The sequence below is a fragment of the Varanus komodoensis genome, unplaced genomic scaffold (genome assembly GCF_004798865.1).
Source record: "Varanus komodoensis strain SLA01 unplaced genomic scaffold, ASM479886v1 scaffold27, whole genome shotgun sequence".
Classification (NCBI taxonomy): Eukaryota; Metazoa; Chordata; class Lepidosauria; order Squamata; family Varanidae; genus Varanus; species Varanus komodoensis.
In genome coordinates, this window is record NW_025335701.1 from 10025 (window position 1) to 33342 (window position 23318).

General features: G+C 41.9%; 1 protein-coding gene across 1 annotated transcript; it reads left to right on the forward strand.

The window, feature by feature from the left end:
• Positions 1-3751: 3751 nt before the first annotated feature.
• On the forward strand, positions 3752-23318 carry CMTM4 (CKLF like MARVEL transmembrane domain containing 4; the record flags this gene model as incomplete). The annotated part of the gene is made up of 3 exons (XM_044433899.1): positions 3752-3928; positions 21088-21186; positions 22784-23318. Coding segments are annotated over 3 exons (450 nt in total), but the record flags the coding sequence as incomplete, so codon positions are not given.

The window sequence follows — 23318 nt, forward strand, 5'->3', positions numbered from 1 at the left end:
TGAGTAATTATTGAATCACATATGGAGTCTTTTTGTGGGCCCTTTCAGATAAATAAGAAAGCTGCTTTTTAGAATGTTTTTAATGGAACCTTTTTTCACAGTAACATTGTCTTTTTATTTAAAAAAATAATAAAACAGCTGATTCACTAGAGAAAATGTAGTGGCAGCAAGATTTTCTATGTGGAAATTTCTGCTGAGGTTAAATTGCAATACATTCTCTTCATTTTTCTTAAACACTGACAGTATTGTGAACTTACCATCCATTGCAGCTCTATCTTATGTATGTTTACTTGGGAGTGAATCCTGTTAAACTTAGTGCAGCTGATTTCTGATTGTGTATGCATATTGGATTGCAGACTTCATTTGCTCTAATGGATTTCTACATATATTTAAAACATTTTAAATATATAAATGTTACAGCGAACCATTTTTATAACTCAATGAACTTGAAGAAATGTCCCTTATCACTGATAAATATCATATTTATAATAATTAATTCTTTCACACAACTAAATATTTCATCCACCCACTTCTTTGAAAAGATAGGTTCAAGTCTTTTTAATCTAGTGACTTCATATTAGTGTACCTTTCAAATATAGAGTCCAACTTATGCAAACACTGTAAACTTTTTAATAGGTCTTATAAATGTACTTATCAGTGATAAATTGTCTGTAGTTGCTTATGCTATTGAAAATGGGTTGTCTTACTCTTTTTAAAATATTTTAATGTGAATAGTGATTTTTTGTAAATGCTCTTGGTGTTTTTAGAAGCCCTTGGAGAAGGGAATATATTTCTGAAATGCTTTAGCAGAATAAGTATTTAAGACTCTTTGAGAATTACTTCTCTCATTTTTGTGTGACAACTGGTGCCTTTCTCTTTTCTTTGCTGTGTCCTTTCATGACATAAATGTCTCTTGTTGGCATAAACGAGCAAAGCTAAGTTGCAATATTCAGATGAACACTTAATATGTAGTTTAAAATGATTAAAATATTGTGCAGGCAATGCTGCAAGAATAATTCTGCTTTATCTTCAGGAAAGTCCTCTCTATCCTTTAAGGTTTATAGGTGCTTTGCTCTGGGTCCTCCTTCCATGGGACATGAATTTACTTGGATAGATCAAACCTGGATGCTGTTCAGCAATCTTAGAATCAGAGAATAGCATAGAATCTTGTATTTGGCACATTACTTATGAGGGGAAAATGTCCTGTGATCTCTTGACTTAATGTTACCCAGGAGACATCGGACAATTCTTCCTTTTATAGGTGCAATGAAGGGTAGAAAGTCATGTGAAAGCAAATGAAAGACCAGGCGAGTTGTGTTTATAATGATAGTAAATTGGAACTGGGGAAGGGGGGGTGTTGCAGGAGTATGATTGAAATCAGTTAATTAATGTCTCTCACATATTGGCCTTATTTGCTGTAATGGCAGTTCATTGATTGTTAAATTCATTAACTAGTAGGAAAAACATGGGACTGAATGAGCAAACATGGTGCCTCTTGCCAGCTAGCTACTTTAGCATTTTCAAACCAGATGTTTGATGGAGTATCATAACCTGGGACTCTGAATTTGTTGCTGAACGAGTAACCCAGAATTTTAAGTCAACAATAAACCATAAGTTGTTTGTCCCTGAACAATCCAGAGTTCCAGGTTTGGACAGTGCATCAAACATCTGGTTTGGGAAATGGGATGCAAAGCAGCAAGTGGGCAGTTCCCATGTGTCTTCCAACAACCCATGAGTTATGTGCAAATTAAACTGTTGGCTACCTGACTGCGGTTCAGGCCAAGAAGATAAGAGAATAGCTGGCAGTGTTGCCAATAGCAGATGTCTGTTATTCTGATATATCTTTGTATTTCAGTAATAAATTAATGCATCTCAGTAATAAAGTAGTTAATGAGATACAATAGCTGTGTTCACACAACACAAGCAGCTCTGTATTTTACCAATTATTTTTCAGTTTTTTACCATGATCTGCCTGACAGACATTCAAGTGGTTTCTAATTACCATGGTTTCCATGCTTCCCACTCAGTCTTCCCACTGTTGGCATGCATCCCTTCAGCCACTGCACCTGAAATTCAATCTCAAGGTGCCATCACTCCCTGTCTCCTCCTCATTGGTCCACACATAGAGAATAGATGGCTGGAGTGGCTACTACAGTTGCCATTCTTTCCAGAGGACTCAATGGTAGTTGCATGGCAAGACCATGGAAACTGTGACCCTGACTGCAGACAACATGACAAGCCATGGTGGAACAGGGAAACTATAGAACAAACTGTAGTTTCTTATCATGATTTCTAGAGACCAGACTTACTATGATGAAATACCATGACTGGGTTTAGACAACACAACAGACCAACGATGGTAAAAAAGTCTACCGTGGCTTGTTGTGTTATCTGAACCCAGCCAGTGTATTGGATAGATCTTCTCATATGCAGTAGTGAGGAAAATATTACTGGCTATAGTATTGTAAGAGATAATTGTATCTAGAGCTCTCCAGATTTGTTGGATTACAATGCCCTTCATCCCCAGCCAGCATAATTGTTAGAATACTTTTATATTTCACTTCTGCTATGTAGTATAATCTCCCTGATTTTTCAATCAGCCAGGTATGGAAGGCCATTACGAGCCACATTTTAAAGAAAACCAAAGGTGTTTTCAGTTAGATAGTTCCTAGTACAATAAATCAAAAGACATTGCACACCTATTCTGCATTTCTCTCCCTAATGGGTTTTCTGAGATAAGAGAAAAGATGGAAGAAATAGTGAAAAAACACCTACAAATGAAAGAAGATAATTTGAGGTACAACCTGCACCCCCATAAAATCTCATGAATGAGGCAGGGTGATGGCACAGTTAAACTCTTACTAGGAAGCTTCATCTGGAAACATCTCAAGAATGATACTGTCTTCACTGTCATGAGCTCAACATCCTTGCATCAGGTTTATATTTTATAGTGTTTCACAGATTCTGAAGTTCATCTCTTAAATTATCGTTTTTTCTTTTTCCTACATTAATGCTTTTGTATAGCTTTGTTGAATTTAGCTAGATTTTCATAATACTACTGAGAAAAAATCATTCTGAATTCCAGAATACCTTTTAAAAACCCAAAATGAAGGCACAGAATGTATATTCTGCAGTAGTAGAAACAGGAGCTAGTGACAGTTCTTACAATCCTACGTGGCAGGTATGCATGGTTACGGAGGGAAAATAAGCCACTGTGGCTTACTTTTCCTTCCTGTGTGTGCTCATCACATGCTGCCTAATTAGCATAATTAGCTTAGTGGGACTCAGGTCATCATGATGTTTGAATCTGGTGAAGGTGGAGGACTGAGATGGTTTATAAACAGCCTGAAAATCTAGGGAAAGTATGAGTCTCAGGGTGGTGTGTAAGCCACCCCGTCCACCCCCCTTGCCAGGATCAGCTATCATGACAACCTATGCTAGGTGAGGATAATTAGGTTTCTTGCAAGTAGCAAGAGCATTGTGGCTCATTTGTACTCCATGATTGAAGGAACCCTGAGTTCTTTGGGGCTTACTCTCATGTAAATGTCCATAAGATTGTGACCTTAGTACTAAAATACGCTTTGGCATTTCAGCTATATAAACAGCTTGTGATTTCCTCATTTAAATTCTGTGTCTTACTGAAGTTGCACATTCTTTGGTATCAATTTCCCAATGCATATTTTGGGATCATTTGTGATTCTCTTCAGAATGTTGTAGAACTATTTATATTTTCTTACTTTTCTCCCCCTAGGTTTTGGCATTGATTTCCTTCATCTGCATAGAGACCATCATGGAATGCTCCCCTTGTGAAGGCCTTTATTTCTTTGAATTTGTCAGCTGTAGTGCATCGGTAGTTACAGGAGTTCTGTTGCTTATGTTCAGTCTAAATCTCCATGCAAGAATACCACAGATCAACTGGAACATTACAGTAAGTTCTCATCCAAATCTTCGTTTTATAAAAATAACTGAATAAACATTTGAAATGTAGACCTTAAGCTCTGCCTGCTTCACAAAGAAACTTGAGACTCTTAGTAAATGCTCTTTACACCAAGTACAGTACACATACTACTTTATATTCAATATGAACCTCACTAGTGTAATAAGCATTATGAAATATTGGATGTTATATAAAGCTGAAATTGTGTCTCAGAACATTTTTTCCCTGCACTTGGTGGGCTTTTCTTCAGTACAAGGCTTGATTGCTAACAGTTGATGAAAACACAACCTGCACATTTCTACCTGTGTTTAATGTCAACACATGATTTAAAAATTAAGTACAAATTGAATGAGTTGATCCTGTAAACCAATTAACCATCAGTATACAGTCTTCAAAAAATAGCATATTTTGGAATTAACCTACATTTTTGAATGTGGAAACAGTTGCTCTAAAATTTTTTTGTGTCCCTTTTGTGGGAAAAGATTGACACCTTTTCAGTAGCCCTGTTGTTATACCTTTAACAGCAGCTTGACATTCAACCATTTCACAGGGGAAGCGTTTCCTGCTCATGAATTAAATAGTGGAAATGTCTTTCTTTGCTAAAATTCTGTAGAGTAGGCACATGTCAAGGAGGTGGCAAAAACAATATGTAGGAGCCATAGATCTGTTTTGTTTGGACTAATTGTACATAGAAACATAGCGAATCAGAAGGGGCCTCCTGGGCTATCTGGTTTGACCCCTGGCTCCAGCTGGCTCATGCAATACTCAACACATGGTTGTCCAATCTTTCCTCACTGATGCCACCCTGCACCTCCCATGGAAGCCCATTCTATATCTTAGGGGTCCTAACCATTGGGAAGTACTTGCTGATACCCAACCTGAAGCCCAGTTTCTTGAGCTTTGCCCCATTGGAATGCATCCTTTCCTCCACTGCAGGTGAGAACAGGTCATGACTCTCTGTGATGCCCCTTCACATACCTATTTGTTGCTATAAGATCCTTGCGGAGTCTCCTCTTCTCCAGGCTGAAAAGACCCAGCTCCCTCAGTCTCATATTATATGTCATCCCCCACTCAAAAAAAAAAAAATCTGGCTACCACCCTGTGACTCTGTGCTGAACTAATTCTAACCTAGCTATGTCTCTCTTATGATGTGAAGCCCAGAACTAGCAGCTCCAGTTGTGGGTGCCGTAGAGTCTTACAGAACAGCATCTACACCTCTTTTGATCTGGAAGCCACGCTTCTGGCTATAAATCCAAGGGTGGCATTTGCCTTCTTAACTGCCTCATCACACTGCTGGGTCATGTTTAACCTGGTATCGACAAATACCCTGAGCTCCTTTTCACAAGTGATGCTCTCCAGCCACTTGTCCCCCATCTTGGACCACAAGGGAGAATAGGTAACAATCCTTCACCATGTGACATTGCTTCACATACTTGTATGCCACCATAAGTCCCTCAGAGTCTCCTCTAAGCTGAACAGTCTCAGTTTCCTCAATAACATCTCATAGGGTATCCCCCCAATCCAGCTACCATCCTTATGACCTTACACTGAACTGGTTCCAACCTTGCAATGTCCCTCTTGTAAAATGGAGCCTAGAATTGGACATAGTACTCCAGTTGGGGGCACACCAGAGTGGTACCAGCATCTTTTTCAGTCTGGAAGCCATGTCTCTGCTTATACATCCAAGGGTGGCATTCGCCCTCTTAAGCACTGCATCAAACTGATTGCTCATATTGCTGCTTTCTCTCAACAAGTACCCCAAGATCCCATTCACAAGTGTCACTGTCCAGCTACTTGTCCCCTTTCCTGTACCTATGACACTTATTCCTGATTCCAAGATGTATTGAACGTCATCTTGTCCCTTGCAACTTCCACAGTCTCTCCAGGTCCTTTTGGATCTGGAGTGCCTGCTCTTCTGTTCTGGCCACTGTCCCCACTTTGGTATCATCTGCAAATTAGGTCAGCAGACTGATTACCACCTCCTCCAGGTCATTGATACAGAGGTTGAACAGAATCGATCCCAGAACTGTGCCTTGGGGAACTCCGCTCATCACTCGCTGCCATCCTGATGACTCCCCACTGATAGTTACCCTTTGCTTGCAGTCTGTGAACCATGCCCTAATTCACTGGACAGTCATTTTCTCAAGCCTGATATCATGCAGGACCTTGTTCCAAGGCCCTGCTGAGATCCAGGTAAACCATACCCCCCCACTCCTCCCCCCCCCATCACTTCAAAACCTTGTCATAGAATTGCTCAAGGTTTGTCTGGCAGGACCTATTTTCGTGGAAGCCCCCAAAGTTCCTTCTGACACCATGCCCTCAGCCAGTCATTTGTTTCTGCAGTTCTCCTCTTCCTGGTTGGCCCATGTCCACAGACTGGCAAGAGCAAGGAAAAGGCCACTCGAACCTTCAGTCCCTTGAGTCTCCTGCCCAAAGCCTTGAAGTCCTGAGTAATCCCACCCAGCCTCTGCCTGGCTATGGTGTTTGTCCTCACATGGATCACCAGAAGTGGCTGATGACCCCCCACTTCCCCAGGAGAAGAAGACACACCAGGCTGTCTGTCACACTCTGGATGCGTGCACCTGGCAGATAACAGACTTCCCTCACCTCAAGATCCAGCAGGCATACTGCAGTCTCATTACCTCTTAGTAAGGAATCCCTGATTATGATAACCCACTTTCTACTTTGCCTGGTGGAGATAGAGGGCTGTGTCTTGGTAGTTGCCTGTCCGGCAGTCGCTCCTCACCATGTCTGACCCTGAGACAGCCTTGCCGAGCAGGCCAGTTCCCCAGGGCACCAACTGCCTCAGCCTGCTCAAGCAGAGAAAATTGATTTCTCAGCCTCAGGTCAGTGCCAGGCGATGGAGAGGGTGGTGTTGGTGGTGCCACCCTCCATCTCCTGCAGGTGACATTCCTCCATGTGTCCCCAGCTGGTTCCTTGGTGGTCCCTCCAACTTCTTGCAGTCTGGAAGGGGGCTGTTCCTGGTTGGCCTGGAGGACCACCTGGGCAATGTCCAGGAACTGCTCCAACTTCCTTATCTCCTCAGGGAGGTGATGGCATCCTCTCTAGACCCTTCACCTTCTCCTTGGGTAAGGACACCAACTTGCACTTAGTGCAAGTGTATCCTGGCTTTAAGTGGTTTCAGTATCTTTAGTTTAGAATGCATTAAGGAGTCTTAATGAACTTTAAAGGCAAATAAAAAATGTCTTAAGTTCTACTAGTTCATGGGACTTTGTGGGCCTTTTGTTTCTCTAGCTAGCTTCCTTAGTTTTCAGTTAGGTTCCTCTTGGCCCTGTCCAGTACACTATCAGTGGTTTAATCTTTTAATTCACTTGTCCTCCCATTCCTTTTAAAGAAATGGGTGAGAGGCCTTTAGGTTGAAACACTGGTTCTTAGATTTTTTTTAGAAATTAGTAATCCAGAAAGTATGTACCCTCAGCTTCTAGAACACATGACTACTTGTGTCTTGCATTCCTGAAGAGAACTATTGGACATTTAAAACTGTACATATTATGGCACAGTGCATTATTTAGTGTCATCACATAGCTATATTAAACTGTAAAATTCACTTCGACAAGATGAGGTGGTTGCCACCAATTTGGATGGCTTTAAAGGTTGGTTAGACAAATTCACAGAAGATAAGCAATCGGTGACTACTAGCCTGATGACTATATGCTGTTTTCAGTATCAGAGACAGTAGTCTTTGTATACCAGTTGCTAGAGGACTGGTGAGAGGGTGTTGTTACATTCATGTCCTATTTATGGATTTCCTGTGAGCAGCTGGTTGGCCACTGGTCTGAGCACAATGCTGGATGAGATGAATAAGAACATCAGGAAGGCCATCCAGTCCAGCAATCTGTTTACACAGTGGGCAACCAGCTGGTTGCAGGATCCCTCAAGCAGAGTGGGTATAAGAAGAGCTTCTTCTTCCAAAGCTCCCTAGCAATGATGTATGCAGCCATATTTCCTCTGGTACCAGAACTGGCATGCAGCCATCAAAACTAGCAGCCATTAAGATAGCCTTCATTAATTTTTCAATCCACTTTCAGTGGTGATTGCTAATTTCTGTGGCACTAAATTCCATAGTTTAACTATGTGCTTGCTGTGTGAAGAACTTTGTCCAATTTGACAGGGCCTTCTTATGTTCCTGTGAGAGTTTCCCTCTGCTGCTGACTACAGGTGACCACTAAGCTAGCCATTTCATAGGAATGGTCCATAATTGCCTTTGTGATAAAGAACAGTGTGTTTAGGGGTTCAGTCTTTCTCTTTTGTGTTACTGCATATGAAAAATACAAGTTTCTAGTAGTAGCAGCATAAATACAAAATACTGTATATACAATTTCCAGCATTGATGCTTTTTTAAAATCCGAACTGGGCAATTGTATGCCATCTGAAATATTCTTCATAAATGCAGCATGTGTAATGCGAAGCCAGTAAATATTGTAGTATGTTAGAAAGAGCTGAAACTGTGTCAAGGGGAAAGAGTGGCTAAGTCATACTTCTGTGTTACGATTGACAGCTTTGCTATGAGAAAATGATGAAAAATAATAGTGGAAATGTCCATTCTACTTTGAGATGTGTAACAAATAGATCAACTCCGCAAGAATGTGTGCAAGTAGCATCAAGGAATTTGATGGACATCTAAACGAATGTTCCCCATGAGTTTATATTCACTCACAAGATCTCTTTTCATAAGTATTTATTGGTGATAACCATATTATTTAATGTAACGTGGTTAGTCCTTCTTCATGGTCTCTGTGTATCATGCATAGGGCTATTGCACCTGTGCAGAGCATGTTGTCAGGAAGCTTCTATAGGTAGAAGCCCCTCCCCTTCTTTCATGGGGAGTAGCTCCCACCCATCCTCTCAGTTCCTTTTCGACTGCTATTGTGCCTAGATTACGAATTGCTCCACTGTTCTCTGTATTAGGCACTCCACATTTTTTTTCACTCACTTCCTACCCAAAAATATCCTCCCTTCAATCATTTTTCCTACTCATTTTTACTTTCCCCACAAAGTAAACCCTGACAAAAAATATATCTTTTTACCAACTTTCCTATCCACCACTCCTTGCCCCTTCTTGAGTTGCCTGTGATTTTCCTGTCTTCTCTTCTACGCCTTTTTCACTTTTCCCATCTGTATGATGGTGTCAGCAGTGGCTTTCAGGAGATGTGCCTACTGCAATAGAAAGTCACCCTCATCAAATGGGAACTCCTTTTGCCTTGTCTGCTTCAGTGAGGGACACATTGTGTAGACCTGCACACATTGCCGGGCCTTCATAAAACAAACAAGAATATATTGGGTTGATTGGCTTAGGGTTGAGTTATGGAAGATCCCTGCAGATGGTGGAGTCCAATAAAAAAGAACTGGATTGTCATTCAAGGGTGACCACACAGTGTGAAGGACAAGCACCTCAAAAAGATGGCCACCACTGCCACTGAAGCACAAGGAAAGGAGCCACATGAGCCCTTGTCAACCGGCAACCCCAACCATTGGGTCCCTCACACTCACCAATTGCTCCTGCTCACCATAGCCAAGAGAGGCCCCCACTGAAAGAATTGGGAGCCAGCCCTGCTATGCTGAGAGACTGCCACTCCCACTCTGAGAGGATTGTGCTCCCAAGAACCGACTCCAGTACCCGACTTGCCACTGAGACAATCCTAGGTGCTGACTCAAAACTCAGAATAGCTGCCCTTGGAAAGCAGCTTGACACTGGAGCATCCCACAGTGCCAACCTTGATGCTGAACTCAGAGGTCAAGGGACACCAGGATTGTTTCTGCTCTCTTTTTTGAGACTGGGCCTGACGAAGATGACCAGCTGATACTGAAGCTCAGTCCTGAGCTGATAAATGCTGGGGCCTTGACACTGATTGACGCTGACACCAGGTTCACATAAACTGCCCTCATTCCCCAGCACCAGAAAGAAGCAGGAGTGGGCTGTCCATAAGCTGCTGTCCCTCCACATCTGGCAAATGTGATGGTCTACTACTGGTCGATCCAGGGCTTTGGTATTGAGCCACCTTTGGTACTGGATCAACACTGCTCCTTGGTACCAGACCAACGATACTCTCCAGTGTCTGTATCCCAGGACAAATGGTCAAGAACACCATCTCTGTCCTTCAGCCCTGACCACATCTCAACTTCAGTGATCTTGCTGTGCCCATTGGAGCTGTTCCCAGATGCTGGGGTCTTCGAGCAGGACCCAGTGTCACCTTTGGAGGAAGGGAGATGCTTTGCTGAGTAGGTGTTTATGATTGCCACGGACCTAGGACTGGAGACTGTGGAACAGAGGGACCATGTCACTGACCCAATCTTTGACACCCTGGGTATGGAGGGCTCTGTACCCTTCCTCCCCTTCCTTCCCTGCTTCAGACTGTTACACAGTCCTGGAAGTCCTGCTCAGGACTCCCACAAGAGACATGCTCATGTACTGAGGACCTCCCCTTTGATGGGGATGGCCTCTTCAGTGCACAAATGGGTGAAAGAAAAGACTCCATCCAAAAAACTCAATCTGCAGCCAGAAGGATGGGGTTCCAACAACCATTGTTCAGACCATGTAAGTGACTTGGGACCTCTTTCACACATCAACAGAAGCACCCATGTGGTGACTGCCCCCAGAGGCTCCAGATGACCTCACAATAAAAGAGGTGCAACTTCCCAGCCTGCTTTAAACAGGCACAAAAGTGCTGAGAAGAGACCAAGCACTGGCACTGATGGTCTTCACAAGCAGCCCGTACCACCCTTCCTCCTCACACCAATTTTGACAGGTGCCTTACCTGATTCCCCCCCCCCGCTCCCCCCTCCCCCACATGTGAAGCAGTAACATCAGACTTGTGGTCTTGTCCATCATGGAAAGGGGCTACAGGATTGAGACCAACACCCTTCCACCTCATGGTGCAATCAAAGGTACACTCCTGACCCTGCCAGTACTGTCAGAGGTGGATGCATTACTTTCCAAATGGGCTATCTAGAAGGTCCAAGTGAAGCTGTCTAGAAGATTCTACTCTCAATATTTCAGAGTACCAAAGTGGGATAGGGGACTTCGACTGATCCTAGACCTCAGAGGCATCAACTGGTTCATCATTCCCAGGAAATTCAGAATGGTCGCCCTGCAGAACATCTTTCCCCTACTGCAGCAGGGAGATTGGTTCACCTCTATCAACCTTAAAGACTTCTGCTTCCACATAATGAGCTATAAGCCGTGTCCAGTCAGATTAATCATGGGTGTTTTTCCACCTGTGATCTAGATGTTTTTCTTACTGCTTCATTGCCCTCAGCTCTGGTGTATATGAGGGAACTGTCCAGGCTCCACGTGAGGGAAGTGGGCGCTTGCGTGCAATCGTGTCAACCACCCAGGCTGTCTTCTGTATTCTATAAGATGATCTGACCTTTAACTGGAGCACCAGCCATATCGGCCAGAAACACCCCCAGAGCCCCCTGAAACCAGCAGGATCCATCAAGCTTCCAGGGGTGGACCATCCTAATAGTTGCTCATCCTTGCAGAGGGGAAAAGAGGTCAAAAGCCTGACCATGGCAAGGGAGTTAAAGGTAACTGCTCCATTCCTGGATCAGCATCTCCCTGCCCAGTCAAAAGACCAGGTCCAGAGTGTGACATCTTACATGTGTTGGGCCAATGATATGCTGAAACAGCTCTATGGTTGTCATGGTGGCTATCAAGTCCTGAGCTGCTGTGGACAAAGCAGCCTTGGCATAGAGATTGTGGTCCCTCAGAACCACCATTTTGGGGCTCCTCAACACCAGGTCCAAGACCACTACTGTCCGCTCAGGCATGTGAGGTTCTGAGGCAGCACCAGGGCTCCCTCTTCTGGCCAGAGAGCAGGATAGTAGCCCTGGTGGTTGCAGGACTGGGCCCACAGTCAATCGCAGCCAATTGGAATGTTACAAGCACTGCCTGGGAGCCCTGAGGGAAGAGCTATATAAGAACCGGCTCTTCCCTTTAGCTGTGGCTTCAGCAACAAAGATCTTTGATGTTTTTGGAGTGCCTTCTGGCAACTCTGCCTGTTGCTTTGCTCCTGCCTCTGCTTCTGGACCATGCCTGGCTTCACCTGCTCTGGCTTCCACTCCAGTCCCAGGTGTCTGCTTCTCCTAGGCTCGCTCTCTGACTTTTGTCTCTTGACTGGCATTGACTGCTCTGCTCTATTCAGACTGGCCTACCTTGCACTTCTGTTACTCACCTTGATCTCTGGACTGCCTGACTGTGATTTGGAATGGGTCTGTATATTGTGCTGGCTGTGTGGGTCCTGGTGCCCTGACCTGATATGCAGCTGCCCACGCCCCGGACGCTGACAAGGCAAGGAGTCTGATGGGCAGCAGGGTGGGTGGTATACCAGCTGAATCCCTAATATGTCTTGAGGGCCCAACACTAGGTATAAACACTCAAGGCTTGCCCTCGAGCAAACAGGAAGCCTGGAGAGGGGGATCGTATTCTTATAGACCATGGCCACCTCTCATCCCTGACCCTGCAGGTGATGTTGGTACTGAATTGAGTACTGGGAAGGGGACAACTGGGAGAGGGCAATCCCACCTGCTTTGCCACCCAGGTCTCAGTAATACAGGCCAGGTCAGCCACCTCATCCGCAGTCACATCCTGTTTGAGATAGATTTTATTCTGGCATTCATCAACAGCCCCACCATGCCTGAGGACAAGCTGGTAAGGCTGCTAGGAATCGTCTGGTTTAGAGAATAAGCAGAAGAGGGGATAACAGTCAGATATCTAACCACTTTTCTTCTTTGCCAGCCTATTACTCCCTCAGTGCCATATCTTCTGCTGCTTGCTCTTGCTGATCATCTGCTATGGTGGTGACAGGGAGACCCACTTACCTTGCAGAGACTGTGCAAGTGGGTCTCCAGCACCATCTGCCTCATATATGAGATGGCAGGCCTTCAACTCACCATGCAAACCAGAGCCCACTCCACACAAGCCCTAGCCATGTCAGCAGCTATCCTTGCTGGGATCCCCTTGCAGGGTGTCTGTAGAGCTGCCACATGGTCTGCACCTGCAGTGTTCATCCACCACTATCCATTAGACATCTGTGTGAGGGTGGGTTTCATATTCTGATGACAAATGTCGATGTTTTAGCCCAGAAAAGTACTATATGGTTAGTAAAAAAGAGTGAGATATAATCAACACTTAGGCTTGCTACAGTTTACTATTTACCAGCAATTTGCTGTACAAAAGCTAAGAGTTGTTCCTCGCAGGCAGGCAGGCAGGCAGGCCGCGTGGTGACAAAAGGGCCTGCCATTCTTGTTGGACATGCACATGGTAGGCATATCATGAGTAGAGCTAGCTGGAGACGGGGGTCAGACTAGATGGCCTGGGAGACCCCTTTTGACTTGCTCTGTTTCTGTGTTTCTAATTTGGAGAAGTCCAGGTCTTGTAAGGCACTGTACCTTTTGTTGCAGTTGATACGTTCAGCTCTTCCATCTCTGTTCTTCCGCAGAGCTTTAAATAGCTTTTATGTGGGGGAATGGAAGCCATAGTTCCAAGTAAAAAGCTTTTTACACTGCACCCTTATATTCTGGCTTTGGCTAAATCTGCCTGGATCTTGGCATATGTCTAACATAAACACAAGACCCATAATTGCCAAGCATATAAGAAAATCAGTGTGCCTGTTCAGTGTTTTTAAATGATATTCTGTGAACTGCAAGATCAGCTTAATCTGTGTGTCTTCCTCTGCTCTATTTCCATATTGTAATGGAAAATTTTGGTGTTTGACCTTCATGTTGCCTGAAAATTAACTTCAGGAGCTCTGCAGTTTTAATAATAAATATGCTGAGATGTATTACATAAATGCCCTCGTAGTGAACACCAAATTGATATGTAGAATTATTTGTACTAGGGTAATAAAATAAGTTCAGACATTAGAATTTTCAAGTTTTATCTAGACATCACGGAAAGAAAAGTTAGTTGCTTTTAGATTCCCACCCTCTTTCATCTTGTTTGTGGCATGGAAACTAGAAAAGCTGTTTTCTTCACCATATTAAGAGATAACCCATTTATTTTTATAATTGTCTGAAACAGTTGGCTGGGGAGGGATTTTGTATCCTTTTGACTTTAATGCCAGAAACTGTTTGGATGTAAAATTTGAAATGCGTGCAGAAAGAAATGATGAATTACATGCAGGCATGTTGGAAAAAGGAAGTCCAAAGGGAGAAGGGAAAATAGTTGTACAGGAAGTACTACTTTATATAATGGCTAGAGAATGGACTGAGTTTCATACAGGAGACTTGTTGGTACAGTCCTTAACATGGTAACCCCAATAGTTCCCTGAGGGAAGTGTATATCCACAATGTTCTCCAGAGGAGGGCTGCTCAACTGCAGTGGGGAAGGGGCAGGAGCATTGTAACTAACAGCTGCCGCAGCATCTGGACCTCCCTGTGGCTGTCATGGTTTACTTTTCCACCCTGGTCCCCAAATCCCATGGCCAAACACTGGATTTAGCACATGACCGCTCAAGCACAGGGGAGAAACTTTCGTATATATATTTATTAATAAACAAGATTTTTAAAAATGGGGGTGGAGGGTCTTAAAACGTGATAACACACAACACGCACACTCAGTGAGGGTGGGGAAGGGCATGGAATTGGGGAGCAGCAATTTCACTGGACCCACACCGTTTTAGCTCCCCCCCGTCCCCTCAGTACTCCTCTGGCCAGTTGGGCACCTCAGACTCAAAATAGCAAAGCTAGCTCTTCCTAATACTAACACAGTATGCAGTACCCAACATAACTTTCTCCTTTGTAGAATAGCACAACATTCTTCTGCAGCGCCAACAACAGGGAACCTCTGCTCAGAGAGGAACCCTGTTCTGTCCTGGCTCCCTGACCTTATGTCATAAGGTCAAACAGAGGACTCATAGAGTAACATCTCCTGATGAGAATTGTATAGTTTAAGCCTGAAACCTCTGGCCTTGGAGGGGCGTGTGAATGGTTCTGCCCTTGGAACTCTCAGTGCCTTGCTTTCCTTGAATTGCAACTAGGCTGGAGCAGCTGGGCCTATCGAGCGTTAACCCTTCCCTAGTCAAGGAGCCCTCAACTTGTTCTTCATTACCAGTATAACTCTTTCCCTTAAACTGTTGATCTCTCCTGGCTTCAAACTGTATGGCCTGCAAAAGGGCAGTAATTGCATTTTTAAAATGTTCTGTATGCTACTGTATGGCCTTCTAGAGCAGGCTGTCAAATTGTTTTCTCTCTTTGCATGCAGAATGTCATGTGGCTTTGACAGAATAATGCAGAGCACAAATCTTTGGTGGTGGGTGGATTAGAGAAAAGTGAAAGAGCTCTTGGCAGTGGTTCCAGCTTGGAGCATTTAATGGAGGAGATGTTTTCCCAGCTGTTCCCCTTATCTCTTTATGAGTAACTTTATGACTGTCGGTAGTTGATGGCATCTCTGACTAGCTATTGCTAGACTGACACAGCTCTTATTGGGCCTTCTGTCCTTGATTCTTAGATTAGACTGATCAAGAAGTAGATTGATACTTGTTGCTGCTTTACGGTTCACCTTTTACTTTACCTTTTACGTAATTCTTCTATGACAAGTGGGGTTGTAGCAAATCAGAGGGTGTTGAGCTGGTCCTGCTAACTGTTTTCTCACCCATATATCTTCCTGTTCTTCTCCCATTCTATTCGCTTTGCAGGAGTTCTCTAGCTTAGCTGGAATCCAGCAGATGCTTTAAGGAAAGATGGAAGCAGGTAAAGCAGGACAGCACATTGGGGCAACTGCCATATGTAACTTACGCCACGTGCCACTAAGAGAGCTGTAAGATTTGTCAGTGAACAACTCCCCCACCTTTTTTTTTTACCTGCTATTTTTGGCTGTCACTGTATATGAAGTACTAATATTTTTACTTTATGTTGCTGTGAGCCTTCTGGCACAGGCTACCTCACCAGAAGCACATGCAAACATAACTCAGGATTAATCCTGTCTAGACAAATGGAAGATGAACATTTTTTTTCTTCCACACATTGTAGTCCTGGAGGCTTTGGGCACTGCAAATGCATATAGCCAATTGCTAACGTTCATACCGTCATGAGATAGACAACCTCCCTTTCAGGAATGGGCAATATGTGATCCCTGCTGCCCGCCCCCGCCCACTCCGTAGTCAATCAGGTAGCCAGAGTGGCCATTTAAGACACTTAATGCTTTTTACCTATTGAAGGTAAAGGTTTCCCCTTGACATGACGTCCAGTCATGCCTGACTCTCGGAGGCGGTGCTCATCTCCGTTTCCTGGCCGAGGCAGCCAGCGTTTGTCCGTAGACGGTCTCCATGGCCATGGGGCCGGCATGACTAAACACCAAAGGGCGGCACTGTTACCTTCCCACCAAAGTGGCACCTTTTTATCTACTTGCATTTGCATGCTTTCGAACTGCAAGGTTGGCAGGAGCTGGGAAGGAGCAACGGGAACTCACCCCGTTGTGCAGACTCGAACCGGTGACCTTTCGATCAACCAGCCCAGCAGCACAGCAGTTTAAACCACTGTGCCACCTGCAGTCCCTTTTACCTATTACAGAGCTCCAAAAAGATAAAAAATAATTTTGACCCATTTGGTGCTCCATAACTGCTCTGGATGTTTGTTTGTTTAACATAGCTGGGGGGAATACAGGGGTGATACAGTGGCCTCCAGAGTCCTGCTGTTTCTTATTTGCTGCATATCAACCCTTAGCTTGAGTCAGATGGTTTATGTACACATTTCTCCAAAAAACTCTGCTAAGGCATCTAAACTTATAGGAGCCTGCTAGATTCTGAGCATGATTTTTCTAAAGTGTTTTGGAAAGACAGTTCATGCAGCTTCAGTCCGTAGACTGTTCTAATTTTAACTGGAATTCATAATTGGCTTGGTTAATTTGGTTTACTAATGTTAACTCTTAAGAATGGGTCATATTACAAAGCTTCTAAATGGAAAACACTAGAATGCCCAACAACTGAAGACTGGAAAAATAGGTTGGCTGAGTATGCAGTGATGGCAAAATTAACTAGTTATATGAACAAAAAACAGATTGAAGAATTTAATGGTAAATGGAAAAACTATTATATCTAGTATAACTAATATGTAAAAGGAAGTTCATTAAAGTATTGTCGATGCTTTATGATTGATTTGAAGTGACTGGAAAATTTGTTCATATTGAGAAGAATAATAATTCTTTTTCCAAGTTTCAACAGAAGTATCGATTGACAGAAAGATAGAAACTTTTGGTCTCTTTGGAAGTTTACAGGCTATGAATGTATAGGTGATACTTATTTAAGATCCCTTGTCAATTCTATCTCGTTTTTTTCTTACGTTCCAATTTGTTCTGTACCTTTTCTATTTTAAGAAAATAATTTTGGGGTGGGGAAATTATAATACAGCAAAGAATCCATAGAGATTTGGTTTTCTGATTGGCAAGCAGTATCCTGTAGATGTATTTTTTTATTCATGTGTAGCCTTTTCCACCTGTATTTCTGTCAGTGTAGGAAAAACATCATTGGAAGTAGCCCAGAGAATAATGCTGGTCTTTGACATAATATGATGAATGCATATTTCTGCATCTGATATAAAATTCTTTTAAATATTTGGATATTTTGTATAATGTTCTGTGTTGCTCTGAGAAGCCCAGCTTCACCTCAGTATTCAGCACTGTGCCTAACAAAGGAAAATAAAGACTTGAACCAGCAAATGAAAAGGCTGCCAATAATTGAAGAAACTGCCACTTTGAGGATCATTTTGTAATCCAGGGGTTAGGATAACTGGCCTAGATAACCGGCCAAGGATCATCTATAGAGATAAAAAATTAAAATAATTGCTTTCATAATTTAGACATTTCTTTCCCTTGTATCAGTGTAGCTAGTATGACTTACTGAAATATGGAACAATATGACCTGTAATAAGAAGGTTACAGCAAATTGCAGTTTTTCATTAAATCATTTATGAATGGGATGAAGGACAATTGCAATCTATATCAACTTTGATTTTAATCCTAGATGCCCTTCTGGATTTCTCTCCTATGAACTAATTAATGAAAATAGTTTCTGCTTTGAAGTTGCACTTACTTCAAATGAAACACTTTTTTGTGTGTGATGTGTTTTGCTTTTTGCTAAAAATCTTGTATTTATTTATTTAAAACTTTTATATGCCATCACCACATGCCTCGGCATCGTGGGACAGCTCACAAATGTACAATTAATACCAATAAAATAATAACAATTCCATAAAATTATATAAAAACAAACAAAAAACAAAAGTAAAGTATTTGCTTTGGTCTAATTCAAAATGACTCATCTTTTTCAAATTGCCTGATACTCTATTTACTGTTTGTATAATGCTTTTTATGGTGGGGTATTAGCTGTTCTCTGGAATTCTGCATTCAATTTGGTGTATCTTTCTCCCTTGCCTTTCATTTCCCTTCTTTCTTCATCTATTTGTAAAGCTTCCTCAGATAGCCGTTTTTCTTTCTTGCAAATTCTTTTCAATTTCTTTTTCTTGGGATGGTTTTAGTTGCTTCCTCTTGTACAATGTTGTGAACCTCTGTCCATAGTTCTTCAGGTACTCTGTCTATCAGATCTAATTCCTTAAATCTATTTGTCACCTCTACTGTATATTCATCAGGGATATGATATAGGTCATACCGGAGTGGTCTAGTGCTTTTCCCTACTTTCTTCAACTTAAGCCTAAATTTTGCAACAAGAAGTGCATGATCTGAGCCACAGTCAGCTCCTGGTCTAGTTTTACTGACTGTATAGAGCTTCTCCATCTTTGGCTGCAGAGCACATAGTCAATCTGATTTCTGTGTTGACCGTCTGGTGCTGTCCATGTATAGAGTCGTCTCTTGGGTTGTTGGAGTGTTTACTATGACCAGTGTGTCCTCTTGACAAAAATTTGCTAGCCTTTGCCTTGCTTCATTTTGTACTCCAAGGCCAAACTTGCCTGTTATTCCAGTTATCTTTTGGCTTCCTACTTTAGCATTCCAGTCCCCCATGATGATTAGGACATAATTTTTTGGTGTTAATTCTAGAAGGTGTTGTAGACCTTCATAGAACAGGTCAACTTCAACCTCTTCATCAGTGGTTGGGGCATAGACTTGGACTATTGTGATGTTGAATGGTTTACCTTGGATTCAAACTGTGATCATTCTGTCATTTTGGAGATTGTATCCCAGTACTGCTTTTCCTTACTGTTTTATTGACTATGAAGGCTGCTCCATCTTTTCTGAGGGATTCTTGCCTTCAGTAGTATATGTGATGGTCATCTGAATTAAATTCACTCATTCCTGCCCATTTTAGTTCACTGATTTCCAAGATGTCGATGTTCAATCTTGTCATCTCATGTTTGACCACGTCCAACTTACCTTGATTCATGGATCTTACATTCCACGTTCCTTGCAGCATTGGACTCTCCTTTCACCACCAGATACATCCGCAACTGAGTGTCCTTTCAGCTTTGACCCAGCCGTTTCATTCTTTCTGGCACTACTAGTATTAGCCCTCTGCTCTTCCCCAGTAGCATATTGGACACCTTCTGACCTGAGGTGCTCATCTTCCGGCATCATATCTCTTTGCCTTTTGGTACCATCCATGGGGATTTCATGGCAAGGATACTGGAGTGGGTTGCCATTTCCTTCTCTAGTGGATCACCTTTTGTCAGAGCTCTCTGCTCTGTCCGTCTTGGGTGCCCCTGCACTGCATAGCTCATAGCTTCATTGTACTACGCAAGCCCCTTTGCTACGGCAAGGCAGTGATCCATGAAGTGGGTATAACATCAGATATGGTAAATATCTGACATGGAGAATTTGCTAGTTGTGCGAAGGGATCTGTCATTTAGAAAACCATGAGATCATAAATTATTTTCCCAAAGTCCAGAGCAAAGAATCAGCTTTTTTCTGGGTGCATCATAGAGGCTACAATACAAAAAAGCCACCAGTGTGGGCACAACTGATCATCTGTAATTAAGTTATTTGAATATGCCTGTCCCTCAGGATTATACTGTCTATCAACATATTGAGGAAATCTCTCTCCTTAATTTGATAGAATACATCATGTTGCATTGTCCTTATAGGATCAGATAACTTATTTTGATGTTTTCTATTCTCAGCTTATCTTAACCTGAGCTTTACCTGTAGTCCCATCTAATTGTAATAAGGAGCTAGAAAAATCTAATCTTTTTGGTTCATGTGGGCAATTTCCTTCCATTAAGTTAGAATCTTTAACTTTGATCCTGGGCAAATACATTCCAAAGGCATTGAATCTGCTTCTGCACTGAAAAATGAGTTTGGGAGAAAAAATGGAACAGATGAAAGTGATCATGAAGTTTATTTCTGTGAGAGAGTATTCAGAATGTAATCTGTATCCCTAATTGGAGTTTCTTGTCAACTGTGTGTGTGCAGTGGTGTACAGCTGCATCTGTATATTATAATAAACCTGACTGTTTTTCATACTTTATTAACTTGTTAATAAATAATCAAACAAGTTTCTACTTGCTACCCCTTCATACTGTAAATATGCCTGTAGCAGTGTGTTAATGGCATCATTTAGAATGCTGTAAGCTTGAAAGCATTTGAGCCTAATTGCTAAGCAGCAGTTAATTGTGTAAAATTGAACTGTAGCGGTTTTTGAGTTTTGCATTATTGCAACATGAAAGCACATTAAAAGATGTTCATTGTATGGCAAATGTGTGTTCATACAGGTCTATACAGAATCTGTATTTCTTAGGGAAATTGACGTGTACTACAAATGTCCTATATTGTACAATACATACATGTGGCAGACATATGAGTAACTTTCCAGGGAGTCAACAATAAAAAATCTATAGATAATCTGTGACTAGGTGAAATAACATTTTTGTGGGTTCAAGAGTGAACAGTGGTTTTGGTTCTGTTGACGCGTTGCAGAAAGGTTCATCATCTAGAATGGGAGGAATCCTTTTTTAAAAGCTACAGGATGTTTACTTTTTACTAGCAAATATTATTTCTGTTCATTAGTAACCCAGGCCCAAATTTCCAGTATAGCAATCATCTGGCACAGTCTGTAATATGCATTCTGTTTTGTTGCTTCCTCTTCTGTATAAATAATCAGTATGTCTAACTGGTGAAACTTCTGCTTCATGTAATCAGTTGACATTATCACTGTAAAATAACATCCCTAATTCTGTTTTAATAGGATTTGGTCAATACTGGACTCTGCACTTTCTTTTTTTTCATTGCATCTATAGTACTCGCTGCTCTTAACCATAAAAAAGGAGCAGAAATTGCAGCTGTGGTAAGAAAATACTACTTTTTAAATATTGTTTTGCAGGAAACATAAATGCTTCGCTTGTGCCCTTCTCACAATGCAAAGCCGCATTATATGTTTTGCTCAGTTTCTCATTCTGTAAATTTAACAGCCCCGTTTGCAAGAACTGAGAAGACCACAGATGGAATATGCTTTCCTTAGCTAATATTTTGCAAGTAATAAATCCTAGTGCCTGTTTGTTTAGGCTTTATTGCAGTCACAAATGGGCAGGGTCATGTCAAAATCACCATTTTATGCAGCTCTGCCCCCTTTCGGTAATGAGCTTTATGGAATTTTCAAGAATCTTCACCAGTTCTAAAGAGTTGGTCTTATTGAACCTTCCTCACCCTGGCAGCTTCCAGATGTGTTATACAGCCGTTGCTAGCTTTCCTGATAGTCATGAGAATTGAGGGTGATGCCCAAAACATCTGGAGGATACCAGATTGGGGAGTCTAGTTCTAATAATGCTATTTCTATTGGGCATTCATGTTTGGGCTTCAAACAAAGCTGTTTCTCTTTATGCTGGCTGCTATAGGAAGTGCAGGAAAGTCTCTGGAGAAGGAAGGATGAGTGTAATGGTGACAGTTCAAAAAAATGTGAAAACTCTATGCTCTCATTAAAATTATCCAATATATTGCAAATTTGGAGGATTTTTCCTTATTACATATTAAAGGAGTTCACATAATAGCATTTTTGAGTTGACACCATTGCTACAATCAGGTAAATAATTGATATATTTCAGTGTTAATAGAAACAGATCAACTCCATCATGATTGAGATTATTATTCAAAGTATTTTGATCATATCCGGAGCAGGGATTGTTGGTTTATTTCTGACAAGCCTCAAAATCTATCTGTGATTAATGCCATCCATATTTTATATAATTTTAACTTAAAGAACAAGACTGAGACATCACTATACCCTTTTATTTTGTGAAGTCTCTTCTGAGACCTTAGAGTTTGTTGCTGTACTCTCTTTCTGGTTAAATCATTCTTCAAGAGAATCTGTCTCCAGAATCACAACTGACATGTTTCTAGTTTTTAGAGACATTCTTAAAATAGCTCTGGAGATGGGGTTTAGCCTAAAAGAAGCAGAGAGCCACAAACAGACTATAGGTAATATGAAGACCCTCATACCTAATAAATGCAGTCTTGTAGTACATAAAAACTAACAAATCAGATGCATGAGGAAGTTTTTCCTTTCTCTAACTAGCATAGCTATTAAATATTTCTGATGCATAAATGGCTATCCTGTGATCATTAGTGGAAAATATTTGTGGTACGTGGATTCTTTAATTTATGGCTCAAATGAGGTCATATTAAGAATGGTCAGATATCTTGAGTTTGCCCAATCAGAAAAGGAACAGGCATAATATTTCTTGGTTTGTGTTTAAAGGACTTTGCAGAGGCATGGGGTGTGACTATGCTCTGTATTTTGGGCATTACAGTTCTACGAAGTTGACAAAAACGTTAAGGCAGCAATGCAGCTGCAATGTTTCTGCATGAAACTGCTGAAGTCTTACTCTGTTAAAGGAGAGTCACTATTCATGTCAGTAAAATGGCCTTTCTCTGCTTTCCCCCTTTAGGTATTTGGCTTTCTGGCAACCACAGTCTATGCTGTGAATTCATTTTTAGCAGTTAAAAATTGGAGAATTAACAGCCAACCACAAAATACACGACAGACCAGTGATTATATGCGTGCTCGGACAGAATCCAGAGAAGTAGATCATTGCCCAGAGATTCAGCGTTTGGATGGGTGAAAATCATATGCAACGTGGGATTTCCTTAAGAAAAAGAAAAGTAGAAGCATGCAGTCCTTTTTTTTCTTTAACAAGTTATTCACTTTTATAGGAAATGAAGATGAAGATGCGGTGGCCAAGAGCATCTGCATGCCCAGAGAGGGAGGATTGAGAAGCAATTGACATGAAGGTTACAGTGGCTTACCTTTTCTAATGAAGATATTTGTCCATAAATATGGAGGAGAGGAGGAGACATTGGAGGGAAGATCTGTCTTGGTGCACAATATTTTCTTGAGATTGCAAACTCAGAAGGACTTGGTGTTTAGTCTACATTCCTGTCATTAAGTAGAAACATTAAAATTAACACTGGCCTTAGATTTTA